This window comes from Zonotrichia leucophrys, chromosome 21 (genome assembly GCF_028769735.1).
Source record: "Zonotrichia leucophrys gambelii isolate GWCS_2022_RI chromosome 21, RI_Zleu_2.0, whole genome shotgun sequence".
NCBI lineage: Eukaryota > Metazoa > Chordata > Aves > Passeriformes > Passerellidae > Zonotrichia > Zonotrichia leucophrys.
In genome coordinates, this window is record NC_088190.1 from 5,645,542 (window position 1) to 5,658,640 (window position 13,099).

At 46.9% G+C, this 13,099-nt stretch overlaps 1 protein-coding gene across 18 annotated transcripts in view; it reads left to right on the forward strand.

The window, feature by feature from the left end:
- The window catches only part of EIF4G3 (eukaryotic translation initiation factor 4 gamma 3), a 153,135-nt gene that overhangs the window by 102,353 nt on the left and 37,683 nt on the right, over positions 1-13,099 (forward strand). For 15 of the 18 annotated variants that reach the window (XM_064730823.1, XM_064730826.1, XM_064730825.1 and 12 more), the window contains 2 exons: positions 690-789; positions 5,806-6,642. In XM_064730823.1, the coding sequence (XP_064586893.1) occupies positions 690-789; positions 5,806-6,642 (937 nt within the window). The remainder of the gene's footprint in view (positions 1-689; positions 790-5,805; positions 6,643-13,099) is intronic. The other 3 variants (XM_064730824.1, XM_064730827.1, XM_064730833.1) reach the window with 1 other exon arrangement.

Genomic DNA, 13,099 nt, shown 5'->3' on the forward strand with positions numbered 1-13,099 from the left:
TTGATGCCAGAGCTGTGCATTGATACCAGAGCTGTGCATTGGTACCAGTGCTGTGCATTGATACCAGTGCTGTGCATTGATGCCAGTGCTGTGCATTGATACCAGAGCTGTGCATTGATGCCAGTGCTGTGCATTGATACCAGTGCTGTGCATGACCAGACACATTGATACCAGATGCTGTGCATTGATACCAGAGCTGTGCATGACACCAGAGCTGTGCATTGATACCAGTGCTGTGCATTGACACCAGTGCTGTGCATTGATGCCAGCACAGCATTGATACCAGAGCTGTGCATTGATACCAGAGCTGTGCATTGATACCAGTGCTGTGCATTGACACCAGTGCTGTGCATTGATACCAGTGCTGTGCATTGACAGCACAGCATGATACCACAGCTTGCATGATGCCAGAGCTGTGCATGACACAGTGCTGTCATTGTACCAGAGCTGTGCTGTCCCTTCCTTGCTGTTCTTACAGGGAGCATCTCCTTCCCCTTTTCCTGCTGCCTTTCCCTCCCTTTCCTATGAACTTTTTGGATTTATTATTGACCTGTGTACCTTTTCTCTATTTTTTCTCTTTATTCTCCCCACCTTTGGTTTCTCCTCTCCCTCCCCCCTGTCTCCCCTGCCCCTTGCCTTTGCTGCCTGTTTGGTGTTCCCAGGCTCACGGTGCTGTCCCTGTCCCCCAGCAGGTGCCCAGCCAGGTCCCCGAGCCCGTTCCCACGGCGTTGGCAGCCCTGGAGAGCTCCCACCCCTCCAGCAGCACTGCACCCCCTGCCTCCAAACAAGGTCAGTTCATGGACATTTCCTCCCTCACTATTTGCCATCATTTATTTTTTCCTCTCCTTTCTTGTTTTAGTTGGAATATTTTTGGCAGGGAGACCAGCAGGCAGCAGAAATAGGAGGGGAGGAACTTCTCTTCCTCCAGTGGAACATTTTAAGTGTGTTGCTAAGGCAATTAATTGGAATTTGCTAATGTGGAACTGGTTAAAAATAATTGTCTTCAATCTTCTGTGTCCTAAATGTTGTTTGAGAGCACACAGAAGGAAGAAACTCCTCTCACCCAAGTGCCATCCTCCAGAAGCCAGCGTGTTGTCAGGGAAACACTGTAGCCAGAGAGGCTTTGGCTCATTTGGATAATTAGCCCCAGCAGTGGCACAGATCCAGAGGATCATATGGCTTCCCCAGAGCTGCCTGTGTGTCCAGTCCTGCAGGAATGGGCAACATTAACTAAAGAAAAATCCCATTAGTGTGCCAAGTGCCTTATAAAGCCCACAGCAGATTTTGCTGACTTTGGTAAAAATGGCACAGATGGAAAGAGTTTCTGAAAATTCCATTTCCTTGGACAAGGCTCTGAGGCACAGGATGGGATCCTTGGGGTCCCTGCACAGGGCCAAGAGTTGGACTCAGTGATCCTGATGGGTCTCTGCCAGCTCAGGATATCCCATAATATACATTGGAATGGAGATTTTTTAAAGCTGTTCAAGGAAATTGTCCCAGGAGGTGACAGAGCAGGCCCAGGCTGTTCCCACACTGGAATTTTTATTTCAGAGTATCCAGAGTATCCTGGAGTGCTGGGATTTTATTTCAGACTATCCAGAGTATCATGGAGTGCTGGGATTTTTTATTTCAGGGTATCATGGAGTGCTGGGATTTTTTATTTCAGAGTATCCAGAGTATCATGGAGTGCTGGGATTTTTTATTTCAGAGTATCCAGAGTCTCATGGAGTGCTGGGATTTTTATTTCAAAGTATCCAGAGTATCATGGAGTGCTGGGATTTTTATTTCAGAGTATCCAGAGTCTCATGGAGTGCTGGGATTTTTATTTCAAAGTATCCAGAGTATCGTGGGGTACTGGGATTTTTATTTCAGGGTGTACAGAGTATCATGGAGTGCTGGAATTTTTTATTTCAGAGTATCCAGAGTATCGTGGGGTACTGGGATTTTTATTTCAGGGTGTACAGAGTATCATGGAGTGCTGGAATTTTTATTTTAAAGTATGATAGAGTGCTGGGATTTTTTATTTCAAAGTATCCAGAGTATCATGGGATACTGGGATTTTTATTTCAGGGTGTACAGAGCATCATGGAGTGCTGGGATTTTTATTTCAGAATATCCAGAGTATCATGGAGTGCTGCGATTTTTATTTCAGAGTATCATGGAGTGCTGGGATTTTTTATTTCAGAGTATCCAGAGTATCAAGGAGTCCTGGGATATTTTTTTCAGAGTACCTAAAGTATCAAGGAGTCCTGGGATTTTTATTTCAGGGTATCATGGAGTGCTGGAATTTTTATTTTAAAGTATCATGGAGTGCTGGGATTTTTTATTTCAGAGTATCCAGAGTATCATGGGATACTGGGATTTTTATTTCAGGGTGTACAGAGTATTATGGAGCGCTGGGATTTTTATTTCAGAGTATCATGGAGTCAGAACATCTCCAGCCACAAGGGTCCTGTCAGGATCACCAGGTCCAACCCCTGCTTCTCACAGGGTCACCTACCACTAAATTATATGACCAAGAGCTCCTTGAACTCTGATCTCTGAAAATCCAGCACTTTCCATCACAGTATTTCATCTCTGTGTATGAAAATGTGGATTGCCACAAATGAGTCTTATCCCTCTTCTCTCTGTCTTTAACTTAATCCCTTTGTAGGCAGCTGTGAGTAAACTGGAAGTAAGTGTTTGCTTAGTTACACAGCTCTGACAGGGCTGGTTTAAACAAAGCAGGGCTTGACTGGGGTTTAACACTGATGAGCTCCCCTGTGTTTATCTCTGTTCCATCCCAGAAAGAGTCAAACATTTGTTCCAGTCCAGAAATTGCTAAAGAGCACATTTATGTAAGCACTGCAGGGAAAGCCCTGGAATAGCACCCAGCCATGGCTGGGGGGGCAGAGCAGTGCAGGGGTTGGTGTCAGTAATTAACAGAGCCTGCTAATGATATTTAAACTGAACTAATGACTTTTGGGGGGCACATCTGTTCAGAAATATATGCCATGGTATCGAAATGATTTTTCACTTTGATATTGGGAGATTTTTGTTTCCAAACCCAAAGCAGTGACAGAGAGGGCTGTGTGGCCAAAGTGCTCATTCAAACCAGTGCTGTTGTTTCTCCAAAGTCCCCTCTGCCCTGTCCATCCTTGGATCAGATCTCCTCATGCCCTTCCTCTCCTGTGCTGGCAGCTGGTGAAGTTTGGAATCAGCTTTCAGTGTGATTCTGTCACAGCCAGGGCTGCTTGTGCAGCTGCTTCTGACAGTGAGCAGCATCTGGCAACATCTGGCAGCATCTGGCTGGTGCTGGGCTCAGGGTCAGGATCAGAGCTGTGTGCAGATCCAGGGATCCAGGACCTGCAGACCTGCTGGCTTGGTCTGCAACTCATTCCCTAGGCTGGATTTGGGATTGCCTTATTTAAATCTGTGGTTGTTTTTTTGGTTTTTTGTTTTTTTTTTTTAATTCAAGCCTTTGCCACTTTGTAGAATCCCAGAATGGTTTGGGTTGGAGGGACCTTAAAGCTCCTTCCATTCTGACCCCACTGCCATGGCAGGGACACTTGCAGTGACCAAGTACAGGAATTGCTGCTGTAATACCTTGAAGAATCACAATATTTAGGTGCAAGTTCTGTTCCTGGAGATGCCCCTGGTGTGTCCATACCAGCCAGGCTGGCAGAGAGGAGGATTCTGCTGCAGAATCCAGGTCAGGCCAGGCTGCTGCAGGAGCTGCAGTGGGATAGAACTGCATGGAATCAGAGCTGCCCACATTTTTTCCACTTTTTCCACTCAGAGGGATGTTTGGAGTAGTGTTATCCTCTTTTAAAACCTCTTTCCAAATCTTGCAATGTATCAGACATGGAGAATGTTCAGCATAGTTTGTGGAAAACAGATGAATGTCAGAGCCTGGAGTGTGGAAAGCTCCAAAGCCCCTGTGCTGACACTGAGTCAGTCCTGGTGCCACCTCGTGAGTGTTTGCATCGGGACAAAGGATGGAAAAATGGCAGAGAGCCCAGCAGTTATTGTCAGATAAACACCACAGAGCAGGAACAAATTCCTGTATCCAGTGAACTCCTCCTTGTGCTCTGCCCTGGGCAGTCTGTGCCACTGGGACCACCCAGCAGTGGGGTCTGTCCCACTGGGTATGTGAAAGAATCTTTAAGGAAAAATAATTTTGCAAAAATTGTATTTATCAGGAAATTTTAAAAAATATATCTTGATTTTCCCCCTGGAATAGCCAGCACTTCCTATAAGTACTTTCTAAATATAACATGAGGAATGATCTCAGTGTGTTTAGGAAGAGGGATTTGATCCAGTTGGGATGAATTGTGTTGATTTTTGTTTTCCCTCCCCAGCTGTGAGTTGTCCATGTGACTCTGTAACAGTTGGCAGGGATGAGTCCTCCTCTGCCAGGACTTGGAGATTTCTTCTCTGGGATGGGGGTTCAAGTTCAGATTTGCTTCCCATTAGCCAAATCTGCTCCTCATTCTCTGAAATCCCTCCTTAAATCACTTTTCTCTGGGATTTTGCACACACAACCTGTATCCATGTAACATTGGCCAGACAAGGTATGGTTTGAAGGAAGGGAGTTAAACCTCTGCTTTCAAATGCAGCTGTGGATTTGTGCTGGTTTTATCTCCCAGAATTATTTCCTTAACATTTCAAATGCCTTTGGTTGGGTTTGTTGGGTTTTTTTTGAGCATTCTCCTTTGACTGGGGGAGAGAATATCCAGGCAGTTGTTTATAGCGAGCTGTAAATGTCAGGAATGCTCCAGGAGTTCCTGCAGAGGATGTTCCAGAAATCAGAGGTGACGTGTTTTCTTTTTCCAAACCACTTCCTGCATCCTTTTCCTTCCATGGAGCCTCCAAAATCAAAATCAGCTGTTGGGATACTCTTTCCCATCTCTTTCCTCACTTGTCATCCTCCTCCAAAGCCACGTCCCTGGGTGCCTCATTAGCTTGATGAACTACTGCTTTGGCCATGGGCCTCTGGAGTGCTGCTGGGGCTGCTGGGGCTGCAGGCAGAGCTCACTTCTGCTCAGCTGTTCCTGAAGGTGGGATTTGAAGCTCCAGGCAGTTTCAAATGGGTTCTCCTTCAAAAACCCTTTGGTTCTCCTTCAAAAACCCTTTCCCTTCCACTGAGCTGTTGAATAAGCCCCAAATGAAAATACAGCAGAGCCAAACCTGTTCCATTCTACCTGAATTTTGATGATTTGCAGTTGGTTGTGGTCTATGACTTCCTAATCTGAAGAGCAGGTTTGTGCTTCTGGCTTCTCCAGAATTATTTTTGCTGGTGTAACCGTGTCCTGAAGGAGTCCAGTGTTCCTGCAAGATCCTAAACAATAATGGCTCATACTTCTGGAGCAAAGGAGTGGGAAGCAGCAGAGCTTTGGGAGCTGTGTCATGGTCATGGTCTGATGCTAATCATGGGACAAGTGCAGGCACTTCTTTCTGCACAAGATTTGGGGGGTTGTGTTGATACATTTCTTCCAAACATCGAATCTAAACCTCTCCTCTTTCAGTTTAACCCATTCCCCGTTGTCCTGCAAGGTTTTGTGCATGTAAAAAGTTGCCCTCCTTGCTTTATAAGCTCCCTTTAGGCACTGGAAAGGTGCAATGAGTCTCTCCAGATCCTTCTCTTCTCAGGATGGCAGAGGTTGTATTTTCAAGTTTAGATTCCCAGTGAGGTGCAGGGGCCTCTGGTGTTTTCCTCAGAGCTCCTTGGCAGAATGCAGGAACAGCAACCAAGGAAACCAAGGCACCAGGCAGGACATGGAGTTGCCTTGCTGTTGATAATGGGTTTTTTTTCTCCTTTCCCAGAAGAGAAGCCAAAACCAGATCCAGTATTAAAACCACCTTCTCCAGTCCTCAGAGCAGAACCAGCTGGGGAGAAGAAAGATCAGGCTGGGCAGACGGCTGAGATCCCTCCCTCAGTGGAAGCCCCGGCAGAAGCTCCTCGTGCTCCATCACCGGCCCCGGCCGCTCCGGTCCCCGCTGTCCCCGCGGCCGCCACCGCTGTCCCCGCGCCCAGCAGAGCCGAGCCGGAGGACAAATGTGACAAATGTGAACTGGCCTTCCCCAGAGAGGAGGCGCTGCCTTCCCCCAGTGCCACAGCCTGCCCGGAGCCTGCGGCCGCTCCTGCTGAGGAGGGTGCCGAGGCGTGCCCGGAGCCCAGCAGTGCAGTAGCATCCCCCGGGGACACCCCGGTGGCACTGCCGGCCGTGCCCGCTCTCACCGGCGACACGGGCGGCGCCGAGCCCGCGGCAGAGGCGGCCCAGGAGGAGGCTGCGGCGGTGGCTGTGGAGGTGGAGCCCAGCGAGGCCGCCCCAGCGGAGGTGGAGGGCGCTCCCTCGGCTCCCGGTGCTGCTGCCGCTGCTCCCTCTCCTCCGCCCACCCCGCCGCCCACCCCGCCGCCCCCGTCCCCTCCGCTGCCCCCCAGCGCTGCTGTCACCACTACAGCTCCTTCTCCACCTCCTCTCCCGTCTGCCAGTGCCCTCCCTGGTGTCCAGGGGGATTTAGAAGGAGAGGAGAGCACAAGAACTACTCTTAGTGAAGAGGTAAAAGAAACTGAAAGGAAGGAAGAGACAGAAGCAGATGGGCAACTGGAGGAGAGCCGGGAGGCTCTGAGTGTGAACTCAAGCAAGAGTCCTGTCCCAGGTAAGCCTTGGCCTCTGGGGGTTCATGTTGGGAACTGCAGGATGAAGGAAAGAGGCTTTTTCTTCTTCCAATAGATATTTCTGTTTCCATCTACAGAAGAAAAAGCCCACTGGTGCTGGGTGGCTGCTGTGATTGTGAAATGCAGGGATAGAAATCCCTCCTGGTTGTTCAGAATTGGTCACTGACTTGCACGGGTGTCCCAGGCTGGGCTGGGCTCGTGCTGTCACGGCAGCACAGGGCTGGTGGAGGGGAGTGCAGAGCACACTGCCCTTCATGGAATCCATGGTTTGGGTTGGAGGGGCCTTAAATCCCATCCAGTGCCATCCCCTGCCATGGCAGGAGCACCTTTCACTGTCCCAGGCTGCTCCAAGCCCCAGTGTCCAGGGAAGTGTCTGCACTTCCCACAGCTGCTCTTGCCCCTGAGGTGAGCAGTTGGTCCAAGGGCCTGTGGCTCTGGATTTGGGACTCTGAAGCCCCAGAGCTGCTGGAGTGGGGTCTTTTCCTGCTGAAAAAATGTGTCATGGTGCTCCCAGATGTGGGAAAATGAAATGGACCGTTCACACTCACCCAAACAGCTAATTCACACCAGGGTCACCCACCAGGGTCACCCACCTCTACCTGCCCACCCTTCATTAGTGATGCTTCTGGTTTTCTTTTGCAAAAGTCACATGTAAGCAAAATGTACAATTTACAGTTTTAAATTTAAATGTACAATTTACAATTTTAAATTTAAATTCTGCAGTTAACAGTTTAAAGTTCACTAAAATCACAATTTCTGCAACTGCCTTTTAAAATCCATCCTGTTTCTCCAGTGTTGTTGCCTGCCTTTGGTTTCAGCCCTGCCACATCTCTGCTTTGGCACTGTGGTTTTAACACTCTGTGTTTCCTATGGAAAATGGCTTTTTTTGCAGGACTTCCTGGAGATCACATTGTGGAAAAGAAGTGAAATGATCAATTCCTTGTATTTGCTGCTGGAGGGGTGCAATGGGGGCCGTTCTTCACACCAAGCAGTGTTAAAGCATTTCATGTGTCACATTTTCTACATCCTGTTCTGCAGTTATTTCAATTCCTTGGAACTTGGTGAAGCTTGGACAAAGAGGACAAACAGTCAGTTGTCATTTGGATCATGTTGATTCCATTTTTTTAAAGTAACATTTTGTTTAGGGTTTTTTTGGTTTTTTCTTTGATAGATGGGAAATGGGCTCAGAAATCTCAGGCTCTACTCTTAAATGCATTGAAAGGTTGAGGTTGGCCCTGTTCCATGTTTGTGTGATGCTCAATATGCTGATTTTAAAATCCAGTATCTACAGATAGATGAGAAGAAAGATCCCTTTACTACACCAACCATGAGGATTTTTTCCTGTTAATCTTCTTCTATTTTTATTTTACTCGGGTCATTTCACTGCTGTGGCACTTGTTGTTCTTTCAGTCTGAGCTACTTCATAACCCAAATTAATTTCCTTAAAAAGGAGAGGAGAAATGGGACTCTGTAAATAAGGTTTTGCACAGGCAGGTTCCAGCTTGTAGTGTTATTGCTGGCTTTGTAATGGCCTGTAGTTTAAATTAAAAAAAAATTAACTTACAGTGTTTGGGCTTTTAATTATGCAGAAGATTAATTTTAATGCTGTAATGTCATTATGCTCCAGAGCACACATTAGCCAAGCCATTGGCTTTGGCAACATGGAAACAAGGAGTTCTCAAGTCATGTAAAAGATGACTTGAAACTCAGATTTCTATTAAAAGCTCAGGCCTTCAAAGAAAGCACAAAGCTCTCCAAGTGGTTCTTTGTGCTCTACCCCTGATTTAATGATCCTGAACTATTGCATTTCTCTGCCAGCCTTCTTTTCAGAAATAATTTTCCAGTTCTTTCTTGGAGAGAGGAAGGGAGATTGAAATAACATCATCTGAGGCTGCCTGCTAATTCAGGAACAAGGAGCAGCATGTCTGCCATATACATTGGAAAATCCAGCTGCTGACCCTCAGGAGCAAGGAGAAAGGGTTGTATTGTTGTGTTTTTCTTGGACTCAAGGCTGAGAGATTTTTTTATGATCTCTGGAGTTAGGATTAAACCTGGGGTAAGGGAAACTGCTCGAGCACATGGTGGTAGCTGAGAGCTCTGGGACTTTGAGCAATATTTCTTTGGGGTTTTCAGCAGAATGGTGTTTTTATTACAGAGCTTGGCCACAAATCATGGCCCTGCTTTCCCTTTAAAGGGAGCTGAGCTGGGACAGTGCTGGGACCTTTCAGGATAATCTCATTGCTGCAGCAGCTCCTTTTCATAGCTGTGACCTGGCCTGCCTGATTTTGGGAATGAGACCTTCATCCCCTCCTCCCCGAGCTGCTGGGGCAGCATTGCCAAGGCTGGGTCCTGTATTTTGGGAGGTGGCAGCTTTCTGGGGATGAGCAAAAGGATTTGCCCCTTCCTGCAGAGTTGTACAGGACACAGCTTCTGTCCAGCAGTCAGGGAAACCAGACTTGGATTTTTTGCTCTGTGGCAAGATAGAAAATACATTCAGACCCTTAAACATCTTTATGCTGCAGCAGTTCTTTTTTTACAGCTCCACAAAAGGACTTGGTCAGTGTTTGCAGGGAGAGGCTGGAGCTGAGTTAATGCTGGGGGGATCCAGGGGAGCCTCCATTCCTCCTTTTCACTGGCATTAGGTCTCCACCACATTTCCAGGGTCAGGGGATTCTGCTGGAGCACTGGCAGTGGTGTCCAGGGCAGTCTGGAATTCAGGGTTTGCTCCTCTTTCCAGTCCTGAAGTAAATCTGTGCTGTCACTCCTGTTGTCTCCCTTGGCTTTGGAAGCTGTGATAAGAGCTCAGAGTTGGTTGGGTTTCTGGTGTCCCTTCTTCAAAGGAGTGAAATGAGCTGAAAACAAGGCCTGGAAGTGTGAACAGTGGCAAAAATGAACCTGCATTTGGGCAGGACTTAAACTGTTGGAGAGAACGTGAAGTTGCTCAACTTGGGGACAGGAAAATGGAAAAGAAGAGCAGAAGTGTCTGGAGTTGTCCCTTTCTAAGAGCCAAACTGGACACATTACTTTGTATTTCCCTGGACACATTACTTTGCATTTCCCTACAGCCTCATAGATGAAACTCCATCTTCAGATGAATAACACCAATATCCATTGTTGGATTTGGGGTTTGGGAAGGTTGGCACCCAAACTCACATCAGTGCAAATTCTCCTTTGAGCTCCTGCAGCAGAAATGTGAACTTGACAGAAAAAAAGAAAGAAATCTGGTGTCTGCTGTTTTACACTGAATTCTGCCTGCTCTGAGCACCCTCACAGCCAAGTTGGCAGCTTTGGTGCTTCAGTCTCTGTCTGTGAGTGACTGGACCATCATTCCCTGCTCATCAGCATCCCTGGTTGTGTGTCCTGATGAAAAGGGGAAGATTTGGTGGTTTCAGAGCACTAAAGCCCTGAGCAGGGCAGGCTGTTGTACCAGGGCTGGTTCCTGCTCTGAGCATCCACAGGGTTCCCCCATTCCCAGGGCACAGGTTGTGTTCCTGCCTCCTCAGGAATTCTTGCCTGAAGTTTTTAGGACAGGCAGAGCTGTATCTGCAAGGGGTAAGAACACATGCTTTGTAATTAATTCCTACTCATATGCTCCACTGCTGTACAAGGAGAAAAACAGCTTATCAAGAGAGGATCTGGGAGCTCCAATCTGCACTGAAAACATCACCCTGGCTAAAAGTCACCAACAACTGTTGCTTTTTATTAAACTCTGGGATTTCTTAGTGAGGGACCAGCACTTTCCAGGCAACAAAACAGGAGAAGTGTTGCTGGTGGAGTGGAATTTCTGCAGAAGGTGCTACCACAGACCTGAGGCCTTTGATGTCACCATTCTATCATGGCTATTAAAAGCAGCAAAGAGGAAAACAAGAGACTGATGTGTGTCCCAGACAGAGCTCCTTGGGACACAAGAAGCTGAAAGAACTTAAAACACAAGGAATTCAAAGGCTGTTTCTTGCAGAGCTCGTTTATGAGACATATTTCTGTATTAAATAGCCCAGCTGTGGCAAGCCCTGGAGTTTCTGAGCTGAGGAGTCTGTAACGAGCAACTTGGGCTGTAACTGGAAATTCCTTGGAGAAATTTCTCCAGCACTGAAACCTGGAGAGGCAGAAACATAAATCAGGTGTTGCCTTTTTCTTGATTTGCTGCCATAACCACTGGAATATATTTTCTTTTCCACGAGCTGGAAGGCGATGGTGAATCTTTGCTTTGGTCTTTCATGGCATGTTGGATAATAAAATAAAAATGCAAGAGCTGGTATTAATTTAGGCTTCACAGTTGGCACCACATCAGAGGGGAGAGGCCTCGTGCCCTGCTGAGGGCTGTGAGCTCGTGGGTGGGTAAATCTGTGGGAAGATGTTCCACAGGGAACGTGACACAGCTGGGGAAATGGCTGAGGGAGCTCTGGGCCTGCTGAGCAGATCCTGCAGGGCTGGCAGTGGTGTCCAGGGCAGTCTGGAATTCAGGGTTTGCTCCTCTTTCCAGTCCTGAAGTAAATCTGTGCTGTCACTCCTGTTGTCTCCCTTGGCTTTGGAAGCTCTGATAAGAGCTCAGTGTTGGTTGGGTTTCTGGTGTCCCTTCTTCAAAGGAGTGAAATGAGCTGAAAACAAGGTCTGGAAGTGTGAACAGTGGCAAAAATGAACCTGCATTTGGGCAGGACTTAAACTGTTGGAGAGAACGTGAAGTTGCTCAACTTGGGGACAGGAAAATGGAAAAGAGCAGAAGTGTCTGGAGTTGTCCCTTTCCAAGAGCCAAACTGGACACATTACTTTGTATTTCCCTGGACACATTACTTTGCATTTCCCTACAGCCTCATAGATGAAACTCCATCTTCAGATGAATAACACCAATATCCATTGTTGGATCTGGGGTTTGGGAAGGTTGGCACCCAAACTCACATCAGTGCAAATTCTCCTTTGAGCTCCTGCAGCTCAAAACGTGAACTTGACAGAAAAAAAAAAAAGAAATCTGGTGTCTGCTATTTTAAGAGAGGGGAAGACTGAGCAATATCTCCAGAGATCTCTGGAGATCCACCCCAGGCAGCTCCACAACACAAACACCCAGGCTGATGGAAGTCGTGGGATTTAAGGCAAGAATCATTCAGGAGGCTTGGCAGGACTGCAGCCTCTACAGAGCTCACTTTTGCCAAAAAAAGGTGGAAAAAATGTATACTTGAGCAGCAGTAATGTTCACATCCTGACAGCTGAGCAAGGAAACACCCCAGACCTTTGCCAGCCCCAAATCCGTGACCCCTGAGTTTATTTCTGTGTGGTTTAAAAATGAAATGTTATTTTATGTGGATGGTTTCCATGGTTTGAGTTTGAGGGCAGTGGAGTTCTATCAGATTAAAAACTTTGGGATTGATCAGTTAAATTACTTGGCTGTAGCAAAATTGAGGTTGCTGCTTTGCAGCCTAATCCCTTCTTGGAGAAACCTCTGGGAGTGTGCAAGTGGCATCCCCAAACAAAGCTGGAAACAGCCCTTGGAAAGGGGCTCAGCTTTCACTGAATTTTTAGCAGATTTTGTGATGGAGGGAAATGGGGAAGCCTGTCTTAGATCTGAGCTTTGCTGAATTCCAGAAATTACCACGTGCATGGACACTGATCATCCCCAGCCTTGGTTTCGCCCCTGAATATTAGGAAGGGCTGTAATTGGAAATTCCTTGGAGAAATTTCTCCAGCACTGAAACCTGGAGAGGCAGAAACATAAATCAGGTGTTGCCTTTTTCTTGATTTGCTGCCATAACCACTGGAATATATTTTCTTTTCCATGAGCTGGCTGTTACTAACTCTTCTAATTTAGAGTGAAGAACCTTTCAAAATTCTGCTTTATTGACATAAAGGAAATGCACACTGAGTTTTTCCACAGTGTCTGCTGGAAACCAAAAGGCAGAGCTGGAAATCTGTTTGCAGTAATCTTCAGTCACAAAATCAATCCCATTTACACTCTGTTAACTGGGCATGTGTGCCTGGGATCCGAATTTAAGCTGGGAGCATTTGCCACAAATTAGGAGCAGATTGGATTAATGGGTTTGTCTCCTCTTAATATATTGTGTGGTTTCTTCCACCCTTTAGGGGGAAAACACGATTGGAGTAAATCAGTGCTGATCTTGGGAATACTCTGTGGTGTTTCCTTTGACTCAGTTGGCCAAGGAGATCATTAATGCTGGAGTTACAACCTGCTTTTAAATTGAAATATAAATCCAGCTCAGAGCAGTGCTGCAGGATTGAAGGAGTTTTCCTTTTGGATGAGATCCTGGAAATTTGGGCTTGCTTATGGTTAATATTATAATGATGATAATTCTTGAGAAAAATATGTTGAGAACAACCTTGTCTCCCAGCCAGCACCTGATCTGTCCAGAAACTTGACTTCCTGAAGGTTTTTTTCCCTGCATGATCCTTGTCCTGCTGGCAGTGACCTCCTTGGTACCCCAAGTGCCA